Raw genomic sequence first — 14754 nt, 5'->3', positions numbered from 1 at the left:
AAGGAAAAGGCTCAGGCTGCCTGATTCTTGTTTCTAAAAGGAGCTCTTAAGCCGCTGTTGTTTTCCTGGCGCTTCGGATTAGCGCCCGGGCGCGYGGGGTGGCTCGAGGCTCCCCCAGAAGCGACCTTCCTTCCCGGCCCCGGCCCGCTGCCGCGGGGGCGCCTGCTGCTCCCTGCAGCTTCTAAGTGCAGAGTGCAAGATAAAACCAAAAAACAAACAAAAAAAACCCACGGGTGCCGGTGGGTGACAACCGCTCCACAAGCCCCCACGAGCACGCTCAGCCACCTCCCCGCGCTGCGCCCTGGGAGGTGCGCCGGTGGTGGTGGTGGGGAGGGACGGGGGGGCTCGCCGTGCCCACCGCCGCGGCCAGGGCCCGGGGCTCGGGCTGCAGAGCGGCCCGAAGGACCAGCCCTGCTTTCCTCCTCTTGCAGAGATTATGCACGATGTGATCCGGAAAGTGAAGAAGAAGGGCGAATGGAAGGTGAGTAAGGAGGGGGGCCAGGATGGACCCCRGAAGGGCTGGAAGAGGAGGAGGAGGAGGGCGAAGAGGCAACAGCCAAGTGGGGCGGGGAGGAGGAAGCTGGGCAGGAGGAAGGTGCCGTTGGATTTATCCGCACTGCTGCCGGGAGCCTGTGGCTAAAAGCGACAGCGGAGGGGCACTGCCCTCGGCCTTTGCTGCCAGGAGCACTGCCCTGTCCCACGCCTCCCCACCGGCTGCGCGCCAGCCCCACAGCTCCCTGCTCACGCTGCTCTCCCCAGGTGCTGGTGGTGGACCAGCTCAGCATGCGCATGCTGTCCTCCTGCTGCAAAATGACCGACATCATGACGGAGGGCATAACAAGTGAGTACCGCCGCTCCTGGCCCCTTCGTAGGCRAGCCCCAGCCTGCTTGAATCCGAGCCATCTCTTGCAAACCTTGCTGCATGAAGGATAAAATATCCCTCTATAACAGCGGAGCGGTGAAGACTGCTCCATTCATGGCTGTGCAATAGCATGGCCAAGGGTTGCAGCCATCTCCAGGGACRTACCGCTGCTCAGGGCACCAGCACGGCCCTAACCCAGCTCCCTCCCACTCCAGACGGGAGGACGCTGCCTTCTATCATGCACGGCGGAGTGTCTAGGTCTTGTGCTGGGCTGCTTTACAGGCTTCCCTTCCTGCCTGCTGGGGCTAGAGAAGCCCGAACATCTTGTCTCTTGGCAGTGTTTCAGCCCRTGGAGACTGGGCATACAAGGAGGAAACCAGGTGTCATTTTATGACAGCCCTATAAATAGCTCCCTGCAGCACTTAGAAAGGAGAAGGAAAACACAACCAGCAGATCTGGGGATGTTCAATGCCGTGGTGGTTTGTCGCAGCCTCCGTCTGGGTACCCCAGACCTGCACCAGCCTAGGACTTGGTTTGCCTTTTCCCATGGCTTTGCTATGGGGAATTACCTGGGACGGCTCCCCATTTCCCAGGTGAGACATGGAAACCAAGGCCTCCGTGGGTGCAGACAGGCCTTCTGCAGCGATACAAGAGCTGCCCATGGTGGCAGCAGAGAGGTCTGCAGRGAGCTTTGGAACAACCACTTGGAGCAAGGCACATGTTGAGCATCTCTATGTACAGCCCTGACACCTCTGGCTTCCAGCACAGACCCCCAGAAGCAGTGACTACCAGCACAGTCCTAACAACAAGGAACCAGAGCATCACCCTCGCGTGGTCCCCTTTAGTGGAGGGACTTGAGAAGAGATCAAAACAATCACAGCACTGGAGCATGCAAACGAATGAGGCAGACTACCCTGGGAAAGCCCTTCCAGGCATCCACACAGAGCCCCAGATCTGGAGATGCCCCAACYCCCTCCTTTAGAGCCCTGCAGGGCTGGGAAGGATGGGGACAGCCCTCCACCCAGSTCCACATGGGCATGGGTGAGCGCCTGGGGATGGTTGGGGAACCAAGGCGTTGGGAGGGCTGGTTCTTTCCCCAGTGGGAGCCACAGTAACGACCCTAGCCTAGGCGACGTGGGGTGCGCACCCCTGCCTGCTCCCGGTCTGCTCCCTAGCATGGCCCTTTTTTCCTCCCTAGTCGTGGAAGATATCAACAAGCGCCGGGAGCCGCTCCCCAGTCTGGAGGCTGTCTATCTCATCACCCCATCTGAGAAGGTGACTATCTCATGTGAGGGTGCTGGGGGCATGTGTTTGGCTTGGAGGAGGCGTGGGAAGGAGGGAGCAATGCCCAAACTAGGAAGAGGTAGCCGTGCCCTTGGGAAATGACAGCTTCGGCCAGGGTGAYGGTGCAGAGGAGATGCCCTCAGCCCAAGGCCTTTTAGGTGTGCAGAAGCATGAGTGAAGAATTAGAGGAGCAAAGCTTTCGCTGTGCCAAAAGAGGAGGGAGAGCCCAGGATGCAGGATGCTGTTGCTAGCTGGTTGCCACAGCAAAGCTTCAACTCAAATGGCCCACACCAAAGTCCTTCCTTGCCACTCAGGGACATAAAAACAACCCCTCTTAGTGCGGTTGCCCATCACCTGCTACTCAATACTGCTCCGTGCGGGGGAGAAGCYGCACGCTGGGCCTGGAGCAAGTTCCCTGTAGGGCAGTGCTGCACAGCTCCCCGTCACYCCCAGTTCGTGGGTCTCACAAACCCGGCCAAGCTCATGCCCAGGAGATCCTGTCAAGGCACTGGCAGTGCCCAGGTGAACCCCTGAGAGCAGCCCAGCACCCCAGGATGGTGCAGTTGGGATTTGAGAGCCAGCTCACATGCTTGCCAGTGTTACGCAGCCGCCACTAATGCAGCAAGTTGTGCCCAGCTCAGCCAGGTCCTTCTCTCTTGCAGTCCATCCACTCTCTCATCAATGACTTCAAGGACCCTCCCACCTCCAAGTACAGAGCAGCCCATGTCTTCTTCACTGACTGTAAGTATCTGTGGGGCACCCATTGCCTTGGCACCAGCTCCCCCTAATTCCCAGCTGGCATCTCCAGGGCAAGAAGAAAGGAGAAAGAGTAAACACCAAGCAGGGCCTACAAGAGAGCAGTAGCCTCTTTATGCAGGCCAGGACCCCAGAATGGGAGCCCTACCAGAGAAGCTGGTGCATCTGCCCTTGGAGGCGAAAACATCCTCGTACGGGCCAAATGCTGCTGTGGGTACTTCAACTGGGCCATGCTCTGAGCAGGCAGCCAYGTGATCTACTGAGAACTTGACATTAGGGAAGTTCTGAAATTGAGCCCTTTGCTCACATTTATAGTGCTGCTGCTTCTTGCAGCTTCTTCCAGGAGCTGTTGAACGAACCAGAGCCAAACTCGCCCTGGGTGCATGACCCCAGGGCTCTATGGGGTTAATCTATGCCCCAGGCACTTGGGTCCTTCATGTGTTGCATTGCTTTGGCATTAGTGTGAGCCTCCTCCCACACCTGCTCTTTTCCACTGCTGGGAGCTTTTGTGCTTTTTGCCCTTTAACACAAATCTAGCCAGATCGGTCCCTGGAGCTGTGGAGCTTTTATTGTGGGGCAGGGGCTGGGACTCAGGGACGCAGTGGGATGGCCCCTTCTGTGCCGGGGGGACTGTGGAGGTGCTGCCCCACTCCAACACAGTGGTAATGCCTGGCCCACGTGCTCWAGGACACAGCCAGATTCACCCATGCCAAACGGGGATCCAAGCTCCTTTGCTGTGTCCAGATGTCCTCCGAAGACATCCACATAGAAACCAAGAGACGGGAGAGGTTGTATCRCTGGAACTCACACCAGAAAGCAGAGGCAGAGGGGCACAAGCGGCCCCAAGTGTGAGGGGCCGTGTGRGCCTGCGGCCCCAAAGGGAGAGTGTATCAGCCCATGGACCACAACAGGGTCCCCATCCTCCAGGGCATGGGTGCTCCTGCAGCCACCATCCTCCAGGTACCTCGGTCTGGGACCAGCACTGAGGGAAAGCCCCCTAGACCCCGCAGGCAGTGTCACCCTCACTGCACCAGCTGCTCCATGCCCTMACCACTACTCTCCTCCTCTCCTTCCAGCCTGCCCAGATGCTCTTTTCAACGAGCTGGTGAAATCCCGTGCCGCAAAGGTGATCAAAACCCTGACAGAGATCAACATTGCCTTCCTCCCTTCCGAATCACAGGTGAGTCGCCGGTGAGGACTTGTCCCTCCTGGGGAGCCCAGGGAATGGGAGAGCCAGGAGTTGCTCCCTGGTGCATCAAGGCTGCAGAGAGCTTGCAAACTCCCTGCAAAACTGCTGGCCCCAGGGCTGGCGCTTTTTCTCCCTGCTCTGCTCTCTCCTTCCTGTCTCCTTCAATTATTTCTTCAGGCTGATCCGTTGCTGCGGATTTAGTGGTGTGCCCTGCTTTGGCCCTGCGCTAGCAGCCTGCACTGGCTGGCTCTGCGGCCCCCCGCCTCCAGTGTGGCTGCTCGGCCTAGGGCACCGGCGAGCAGGGCCTTGGGCCATCTGCTGCCCAAGAGGCCCGTCCTCGCCAGCCGGAGGAGGTGGGGACTTGGGGGACAGGCACTGAGGAGGAACAGATGGCACTTGACTGTTTGGTGCCATTAACCCCTTACACAGCAGGTGTTGCTGTGGTCTGCCTCCCTGGGAAAGCAAGCGGAAGATAACTTTTGGCAGCCCCATGCACAGCAAAATTGGCATCTGGTCTTTACTGGTAGGATGGCCAGGGAGCAACGTGTGCCTGCTCCTCCTCAGTGCAGACAGCACCTGGTTCCCTGCCAGGGTGCAGATGCCTGCTCCATGCCAGGACTGGGAGGGTCTCCTGACCCTGGAGCTCGCCTCCAGGGTGCCTTGCAGGGTCCATGTGCGTAGGAGACCAAGACACGGAGCAGCAGCTAGGAAAGGAGTAAGGGCTGTCATGTGCAGAGAGCGCCAAGCAGAGAGCAGGCACCCARAGTGACTCCTTTCTCAAGCATCGCTGAACTCACTGGGTCTCCAGACCTGGGGTTTGACCAGGGTCGTTTGCAGGGACATCTGGGTTTGAATCTGATTTCTAAACACTCCAGGGTGTCCTGTGATACCCACCACATCCTTGCCCACCCCCTGCCATCACAGCCACTGGATCGCCCTGGCACCAGGACATGAGGAAAGGTACTTTCCCCCCCAGCATGCTGCTCCCTGGCAGCAGAACCTGGCTAGCTGATAGGGCTGTTSTGGCTGAACCTCGACCAGTTTTCTTGGTCCTATGGAAGTCCCCAGCAGAGCCTCTCCTTTAACCTCCCTCCTACTCTATTTCCACCTTCCCAGGTTTACTCCCTGGATTCTGCTGACTCCTTCCAAAGCTTTTACAGCCCCCACAAGGCTCAGATGAAGAACCCAATTCTGGAGCGCCTGGCAGAGCAAATTGCCACRCTGTGTGCCACGCTGAAGGAGTACCCGGCAGTGCGGTACAGAGGGTAAGGGCAGTGCTCGTCCACAGTACCTCCCAAAGGAGGTATTCTAATTTCCATCTTCCCCATAGAGCTACTTTGGCTCCCCTCTTGCTAGACCACAACAAATTCTCCTTCTCACAGACCCTTCCAACCAGCACTGCCTGCAGTCCTGGCAGTTGCTAAGGCACTGGAGATGGTGCCAGTTTGAAGGAGGTAGATGGTAGGATGCACAGAAACACCCACGCTAAATTTGAAAACAGTGGGGGGCAGGTTTAGCTCAGTTGGTTAGAGCGTGGTGCTGCTAATGCCAAGGCTGCAGGTTCAATCCCCCTATGGGCTATGCTGAGGGTTGGACTAGATGTTCTCCAGAGGTCCCTTCCAACCTTACCATTCTTTGATTCTATGATTTAGAWGATGCTGTGGAGAGCTGGGGTGTTTGGGAATCTGAAATCCATGTGACCACCCTGTGATCTAAGCTAGCAAAGAGACATCTAATACTGCCCCTGCCTGTAGTAGACCAAAGCAAAACAGGGCATCAGATTCCCCAGGGAGAACTGGAAATCAACAACAAGATGTGCTCGGGTCCCCTTTCTCCCACGAGCCAAGGTCACATGAGCACAGGCCAAACAAGCAGGTCCTCCCAGTCTATCACCCACCTTGCACAGCCTTTGCCAGTGCTAGCTGACTGCCCTAGGACTCCTGGGCAGCTGCGAGAGCAGAAGCAGGGACCTGACATATCCTTCCTGTGTTTTTCAGAGATTACAAAGACAACGCCATGCTGGCCCAGCTCATCCAGGACAAGCTGGATGCCTACAAGGCTGATGACCCCACCATGGGTGAGGTGAGTAGGGCCAGCACTGGCAGGCCCTTCTGGAGAAGGYACTGGGCTCCAAGGCTCAGCTGGCACCTTATCCCTATAGTACTGTTYGAGCTCTGCCATGAAGCTGAGCTGCAAGAGGAGCTTGCCCCGTCTCAGATGGTCTGGCAGCTCCATTAATACTAGACAAGAAGTGCTGACCCRACACTTGCTGAAATGTCAACAAGCTCCCCCATGATGGGCACATAGGTGTGGGATAGTTGTAGATACCCCCAAGGGGTATAACCCTGACAGAGGGCTGGAAAATAGCCCTGGCTTCACCCCACCAACTGCAAGCACTGGAAGGCCCCCAGCTCTCCTGCTGACAGCTCTCCCCTCTGTGTCTGCAGGGTCCGGACAAGGCTCGCTCCCAGCTCCTCATCTTGGATCGGGGCTTTGACCCTGTTTCCCCGGTACTGCATGAACTGACCTTCCAGGCGATGAGCTATGACCTGCTGCCCATTGAGAACGATGTCTACAAGTGAGTGTGGCAGTGCCGCCTCCCAGCCCAGGAGCRTGAACAATTGCTAAGGGAGCCCAGGGGAGTCAAATACTTGAGCAGGAATTACAAGCTGAGACACAAACCAGCTCATCTGGTTTGCTCTGCCACACAAGTCATTGAACAGGAGAAATCCCTACGACATGCACAGTCCGGCACATCTGTTGGCCAAGAGCAAGGCAGGATTTAGGCCAAAAAGAGCATTTCTAACCKTTAACACTTTGCCCTTTCCCAATTATAGTCTAAATAGGTACAAGAAGATGAGACACGAAACCAAGCTGAAATCACTTGACCAAGCTCACTGGCAGAGCTAAGAACAAACCTCCCAGTGCCTCCTCTGGAGCCTGGCCTGTGGGCTGCGTGCTGGCGCTTCCGCTGGACGCAGCGTAGCTTAGCAATTGCCACCTTAGCCACGCTGCTGGAGCTGCCTGTGCATCAGCTCCTGTCCTAGGTAGCAACTGCTCTCTCTCTGGCTGTTCCACAAGATCCTGCCCCTCTTAATCATTGCATGCTATTAGTCATCTTAAAGAGCCCAAAAGAAGAGCAGGTGCTCAGAGAAGTGTGGTCTCTCCTCTCCCAGTGTGCCTGCTGGCAGAGGAATGATGCCTCTCTCATCAGAAGGGAGATTGCCAGAAACAGAAGATTTCCCCAGAGCTTGGACCTGGGAAGGATTGGGCGAGACCCTGGCTCTATCCCACCAGGCACACTCTGATCTCAGATGAGGCTGATCAGTAGGAGGTTTCCTCTGTGGAGTGCTTGTATCCCTGGGGAGGGAGATATGTTTCTTGGGATGGGAATCTGAATTTTAGAAGTCAGTGGGGAAGGAGAAGCCAGGAAAAGAAAGGGTATGTGAAACATAGCCTCAGGGGTTCTTGGTAGAGGAATGTCCCGGTGGGGACTACATTGTGCTATATGGCTACTAACAAGGACAGACACTGCCCAGGCCCTGCAGACAACCCCACTCAGAGACTGAGCCTGCTGGGGAAGGGAGCACATCCAGCCCAGGACTGGGAAAACTCCCCCTCTGGATGCTGCTGGAAAGAGACCTCGAGGGCCCTAAGACCCCATCCTGCCTCTTTTCCTTTCTGGAAAGAGGACACTGGACACTGCTCCAGCAGAAGGGGACAACACTGGACACTGCTCCAGCAGAAGGGGGAGCGCATGCCCTGCGAACCCCACTCCCTTCCGTGATGCTCCTGCTCTCCTCCCCAGGTACGAGACAAGCGGCATTGGAGAAGCCCGGGTGAAGGAGGTTCTCCTGGATGAGGACGATGACCTCTGGGTCACCTTACGCCACAAACACATTGCAGAGGTGTCCCAGTAAGTGTCCCTGCAAGCAGTTTGATCTCTGTCCAAACCCACGGTGAGGAGAGAAGGGAGGTGGGAAAAGCAGGGCGGGTGGGAGAGGATTTTGGTACCGCTGCCCAACTCACAGCAAGCCAGGCCACCAGCCCCACTGCTAACCCAGCTAGGGTGCCCTCCACATGGCTCTGCATGCACTCACTGCTCACGAGAGCAACCCGTCACTGCCTGCACCTGAGCACATCCTGCGAGTGAAGGCAGGATGCAGGAAGGGCAAACGCATTGGCATCCTCCCTGATGCCTTGGGCCAGGAGGATCTGGACTACGTAGCGTGAGAAGGGTCAGTAGCACTGCAGCTGGGCACCATGCTGACTGCTGTGCCCTCCTCTTCTTCCCAGGGAGGTGACCCGATCCCTGAAGGAATTTTCTTCTAGCAAGAGGATGAACACAGGCGACAAGGTGACCTTACTGCTTTCACTGAGCTGYGCTTCAAGGCTTCCCCAGCAGAGTACAGGCAGCCCAGGGACTAAGCCGTATGCTGGGACAAGTTGAGGCCTCACGTAGATGCCTGATACATAGCTCCACCAAGGAGCAAGCACACACAGTACCCTGCTGGCCCTAGCCAGTCGCGGGAGCAACTCTGTGGCCATGGAGCAGCCAGGCATATTCGAGCACATTCAGATGCTGCTTCACTTTATCCTGCGCATGAGGCGGAGGAAACAGGGAAAGGACTTCTAGAGACTGTGGCAAGCAGGATGGTGGTGGCCTCATGACTGAGATATGCTGCTTTGGGAGAGCATCAAGTTGAGGGGCACTGGTTTACACCTGAGCATGGAGCATGGTTTGTGTATGCCTTGATGGTTCTCCTTCTGCCTCTGGCCAGTTCCTTTCTGGAGACACCAAGTTCTAGGTAGTGAGGAGATATTGTCAAAAACAGAGTGTAAGAATGGCCAAAAACTGAAAACATCATCTCAGCCAAGTGCACAAGCAAGGTCCCCAGGAAGGTCCTGGGAGGTATRTTCTCTAGGAATTCCCTCCCCTTTTCTCTAGTTTCTGCAGCTACAGATCTTCTCCCTGCTCCTCAGACTCATCACCAGCTGATGAAACACAGCACTGTCACAGCAAGCATCACCAAAACCCCCAAGAGACAGAGACTCGCATTTGGACAGGAGTCCTTGGCAGAGCTGTCCTCTCCTTTGTCCCCCTCTGCTAACTGTCCCACTCACAGCCTTAAGTCCATGGAAGGTAAGTGAGTGTGTCTCCTCCCCTTGCAGACCACCATGAGAGACCTGTCCCAGATGCTGAAGAAGATGCCACAGTACCAGAAGGAGCTCAGCAAGGTAAAACAAATAAGAAAATGGGTCCATGGAGAGCAGATAGTGCCTGAGCAACCTACACAGGGGATATCCAGAGACAGCTTTCTCCAGGCCACTCTGGCGAGTCTGCAGCCATGGGCAGGGGCTGGCGAGGGGCAGCATCCCCCCATAACCAACACGGGCTGGCACACACAACACGGGGCACACAGTTCTGGGCTGAGGCCCAGTTTGGCAAGCTGGGGATGGTGATATGGGGACCTTTGGCTGCTCCCAGTGCCACTAGAGTGTCTGCACTGCTTGTGTCTCCCCAGTACTCTACTCACCTGCACCTGGCTGAAGACTGCATGAAGCACTACCAAGGCACAGTGGATAAGCTATGCAGAGTTGAACAGGTACTGGCCTCCCTGGCTTCCACATCCCCCCATCTCCGAACAGGGAGAACTGGGCCAGCTGCTCCTGGCTGACCTCACAGCGCTGGCAGTGAGCCCAGGGCAAAGTGGTGATCGGTGCATGTGTTCTCCGCAGGACCTGGCCATGGGCACTGATGCTGAAGGTGAGAAGATCAAGGACCCCATGAGGGCCATTGTCCCCATCCTGCTGGATGGGAATGTCAGCACCTACGACAAGATCCGCATCATCTTGCTCTAYATCTTCCTGAAGAATGGTGAGAAGATTGCTCAGCTGGTGGGACAGGAGGTTGGGTTGGAGGGAGAGAGTGAAAGGGATGGAAAGTAAGCGAGGAGAAATGCAAGCAGCTCCCTCCAGCACAGAGCTCAGTGTCTGACCRAGATAAGCTGGACAGAAAGGCACAGCCCCAGTTCATTATCAGAGTCTCTGAGGTGGTTTCCCACTCCTCAAATGCCCTAACAAGCCACACTGAAAGCTCTGAGTGCCCTGTACACACAGACACGCACAGGCAACTGCGCATGAGACCAGAGCAGACTTGGACTGCTGTCTAACAGCTCTCCATCCCCATCAGTATGTCCTGTCCACCTTGAGGCCTCTGAGTGCTTCCCAGCAGGGCTCACCCCCTGTTCAAGAGCATCACCAGGATGAAGCAGTTGGTGTAAAGTCACTCCACAGCACTAAGGCAGAACCGGGAACAGACCTGGCTAAGTTCACGTTGCTCCCCACATTGTTAAAAGGTGGCAAAAAATGGAGAATTTGTGTACAAAGTTAACAGATGTATTCTTCTCCAAAGGACAGGAGGGCTCTTGTGGGGTGGCAAACACAGGGGAAGGTAGGATCAGAGCAGCAGAAAGCTGAGCACTCCCTGGCTGACAACAAGATRGGCATCCCAAGGGGTGGATGGAGGGGTTGTGTCTCCGCTCGGACGCATTTCATAGGATGCTGCTGTTTTCCTGTTCGCATTTCCAGGTATCACTGAGGAAAACCTGAACAAGCTGATCCAGCACGCTCAGATCCCTGCAGAGGATAGCGAGATCATCACCAACATGGCCCACCTTGGGGTGCCCATCATCACAGACGTGAGTGTCCAACTCCCTTCTGCCACAGTCCTTTGGGTCTAAGGAGAGCCACCAGATGCCTGTAGCACTGACTCTAGGGGTGACTTTTTACCATGGGAACCACTTCTCCACCAGAAAGCCATCAAGGCCCCCCAGAGCATTTCCTGTTGGCTCAYTTTGACCCCACAGCATGGGCTCCACTCCAGAGGCACAGGGCCTGCRTCCCAGTGCAAGGCCCACAGGAGCCACTGTGGCTCACGGTGTCTCTTGCTGTTTGTGCCCAGTCCACCCTGCGCCGCCGGAGCAAGCCGGAGCGGAAGGAGCGGATCAGCGAGCAGACCTACCAGCTCTCCCGATGGACCCCTGTTATTAAGGACATCATGGAGGTGAGTTAGCAAGGATAGGGAACAGAGCAGGGACCCCAGCACGCCCAGGAAGAGACCTGCGGAGAGCAGGGTGCTTCCACATCATAGCATTGCCTCCCCAAATGGGCCTGAAAAGCTGCTTGCAACAGGAGTCCCAMAGCCTCCTCTCTAACTTCTCCAGGCCCTCGTGGCCCTGCAGTGCCCACGGGAGGAGGACGTTTTCTTTACAGTTTTGGCAAGGCTGTAGCGATTTGTGGTGCAGCATGTCCCACCCTACCTGCTGCGCCCTTCCCATCGCACTGGTCCCAACTCTCCACTTGCCCACTTCGTATTGGTACAGCACCCAGTGCACAGGAGAGCCGGCAGCTCCCAAGCGTCGCTCATACAAACAATAAACTAGGAGTTTCTTGTGCCGGGTGGCGTGTTAGAACGGGCCCACCTGGGCTGTCTCCCCACCCAGCGTTTCTCACGCCCCTGAGCGAGCAGACTCGCACAGCACCGTTGCCCCAGGCACAATCCTGCTGCTCACCGAAGCGCCTTCTCAGTGCCAGCGTTGGCGTACACCATTTGGCCGAGCACCRCGCTCAGGTAGCACCGGGCAGAGCCAAAAAGATCGCCGTCAGGCATCGCCTGCCTCCGCGCCCCCTTCTTCTCTTGGCCACCCCTCGAGGACCGGAGCAGCCTCATGGGGCCGGCTGGATCACAGGCACTGCTGCGGACATGGGCATTTTCTGCCTGATCTGACGGGCGGGAAGACCCCGGAGCCCCATTTGGGSAGGATTTCTGCAGCTTAGCGCCATCCTGAAGGCACCGATTACGAGTCCGGCCGTGACTCCCTTCGTTACGATCCAGGCAGCCTGCTAACTGCAGACCTGGGGGCCCTCCGCAGAGCGCACGTAACGCCAGCTTGGCTCGTGCCTTTCCCTACTGAAGTCTGGGCAAACTCTGCCACCACCTTGGCTACTCCAGGGCCCCCCTAAAAACCACCACCCCCATCACCAAAATCAGAGAGGACCACAGAGGGTAACCTGCTCTCAGGAACATCTTGCAGATGGCCTTAATCCTCCACCGTTATCACCAAGAACGAAACAGCACTTACCCCTTCACCGAACGCCCAGCCTGGGCCGCGTGTCGCAGGTACGGCGCCTCCGACTCTGCCCAGGCCGCTGAAATTCTGCTCCGGCTACTGAAACCCGGTCTTGAGCCTCCTCCTCGCCCTACCGTGCTGGACCTCCCCTCGGGGAGGGCGAGCCTCAGCCCCCGCGCCGCGGTGCGGGTCCCAGCTCTGCGCCTGCCCCGCGGGGAAGCCGCCACCCGCTCCCTCCTCCCAAGCGCGCAGAGCTCGGGGGATTTAACCAAACCGTCGCCAAAAGGAGGACCGCGCAAATGCGTGCGAATAAGGCCCAGCCCAGCCGGGTCCTCCGCGCTGCGGGGCTCTGCCGTGGGGCAGGTGGGACAGGGAGCTGGGCGGGGAGGGAGGGGGAACCGTGGCRGCTGTGCACGCACGGACGGACGCACGGACGGCTCCTGGCTGACGGCTCTTCTCCCGGCAGGACGCTATCGATGACAAGCTGGACACCAAGCACTACCCTTACATCTCCACCCGCTCGTCCGCCTCCTTCAGCACCACCGCCGTCAGGTGGGCGCCCAACCCCCCCCCGAGCGCGGACCCCCCAGCCGGCGCCTTGCCGCGAGGCCGGAGGCTGCCCAGGCCGCCCCCTCCTCACGCCTCGGGCCCTTCTCCCCTCCCCAGCGCCCGCTACGGTCACTGGCACAAGAACAAGGCGCCGGGCGAGTACCGAAGCGGCCCCCGCCTCATCATCTTCATCCTGGGCGGCGTGAGCATGAACGAAATGCGCTGCGCCTACGAGGTGACGCAAGCCAGCGGCAAGTGGGAAGTGCTAATAGGTGAGTGGGGGGCGCCAAAGGGCTGCTGCCCCCCGCCGTGCCCCTGGCCCCCTCGTCCTCTCCCCGGCTGGCCTTGCTCCCCGCCGCCAGCCCGAGCTGGGGACAGGGGAGGGACCCGGCGCGCTCAGCTGAGCCGGTTGCTCCCCCCCCCCCGGCCGCGCTCGCTTCCTGGAGGTTATTGAAGACAGACAGACAGACAGACAGACAGAAGGGCGTGCGAGCCGGCAGGCCTGGGCGCTCGCCATCGCCGCGGCTGCCTGACGCCCGCCGGGCGGGCAGCGGTCAGACGGGAGCTGCATCGTGGGGCGGGCTGCCGCGCGCTGCGTGTGCAAGAGTCCAGCACGCGTGGTGCGTGCAGGCGGACGTGCACCGCGTGTGCGGCAGTTGGACACGCGTGGTGCATGCAGTCGGGTGTGCACCGTGTGTGCAGCAGTTGGACACACATGGCGTGTGCAGTCGGACGTGCACCGTGTGTGCAGCAGTYGGACACGCGTGGTGCRTGCAGTCGGGTGTGCACCRTGTGTGCAGCAGTTGGACACACATGGCGTGTGCAGTCAGACATGCACTGTGTGTGCGGCAGTTGGACACGCGTGGTGCGTGCAGTCAGACATGCACCACGTGTGCAGCAGTCGGATGTGTGTGGTGCGTGCAGCCAGATGTGCACTGCGTGTGCGGCAGTTGCATGTACGTGGTGCATGCAGTCGGACATGCACCGTGTGTCCGTTGGTAGTTGGACGTGCACCGCGTGTGCAGCAGTCAGACATGCGTGGTGCGTGCACTCAGATGTGGCCCATGTGTGGCAGTCGGATGTGCACCGTGTGAGCGGCAGTCGGATGTGCACCACGTGTGTGTCAGTCAGACGCACGTGGTGTGTGCAGCCGGATATGCACGGCATGTGCGTCAGTCAGATGCCCGTGGTGCGTGCACTTCGACGTGCACCAAATGTGTGGCAGTTGGATGCGCATGGTGTGTGCAGTTGCACGTGCAATGCTTGTGGTGCAGTCGGACGCGCGTGGTGCGTGTAGCCGGACACGCACTGTGAATGCGGCAGTCAGACATGCGTGGTGCATGCAGCCGGACGTGCACTGTGCGTGCGGCAGTCAGACATGCGTGGTGCGTGCAGCCGGACGTGCACCGCGTGTGCAGCAGTTGGACACGCGTGGTGTGTGCAGCCGGCCGTGCACCGTGTGCACGCTCGGTGCATTGTGCGCGCGGGGTCCGGCCGTACTTAGCCGCGAGGGCCGGCGGTCAGGCGCAGCACGGCGACGTGGCAGTGCCGCCGGGTGCAAGCAGGGCCCTTTGGGCCCCCGAATTCCCTGGGGGCTCCCGCAGCCCCTCGCCGCTGCCCGCCCCGCGCACGTCGCCCCGGCCCCGCGCCGCTCGCCTGCATGCAGTGGCTCCCGCCGTGCCGTGCCGTGCCGGGCGCCGTCAGCGGCCTCTGTTCTCCCGCAGGTGCCACCCACATTCTCACTCCCACCAAATTTCTCATGGACCTGAGGCACCCCGACTTCAGGGACTCCACTAGGGTCTCATTTGAGGAGCAGGCTCCAGCAATGGAGTGAGCCAAAGCAACCACGTAAAGGCAGCCAGTGAAGGAAAAGAAACTCTTCCTCCCCGAAGGGTTTTCTTTGCTTCTCCTCTTCCTCCTTCCTTTAATTACCGGTGGTTTTTCCGACTCTCTCCGTTCAGTTTCCTTCCCCCTTCGCGGCC

General features: G+C 58.5%; 1 protein-coding gene across 1 annotated transcript; it reads left to right on the top strand.

The window, feature by feature from the left end:
• The first annotated feature begins 408 nt into the window (after positions 1-408).
• LOC146587150 (syntaxin-binding protein 1) lies at positions 409-14748 on the top strand. Its single transcript, XM_085320022.1, has 18 exons — positions 409-481; positions 760-841; positions 2061-2137; positions 2809-2887; positions 3979-4082; positions 5208-5356; positions 6089-6173; positions 6539-6669; positions 7900-8007; positions 8388-8448; positions 9264-9329; positions 9617-9697; positions 9831-9969; positions 10683-10792; positions 11056-11157; positions 12690-12775; positions 12890-13044; positions 14497-14748. The coding sequence occupies exons 1-18, from the start codon at positions 437-439 to the stop codon at positions 14604-14606; spliced, it is 1770 nt and encodes a 589-aa protein (XP_085176148.1). The 5' UTR covers positions 409-436; the 3' UTR covers positions 14607-14748.
• Positions 14749-14754: the final 6 nt, after the last annotated feature.

Source organism: Rhea americana, unplaced genomic scaffold (genome assembly GCF_003343005.1).
Source record: "Rhea americana isolate MKP2758 unplaced genomic scaffold, rheAme1 scaffold_61, whole genome shotgun sequence".
NCBI lineage: Eukaryota > Metazoa > Chordata > Aves > Rheiformes > Rheidae > Rhea > Rhea americana.
The sequence above is the reverse complement of the archived record's forward strand: the minus strand, read 5'-3'. Positions and strand labels throughout refer to the sequence as shown.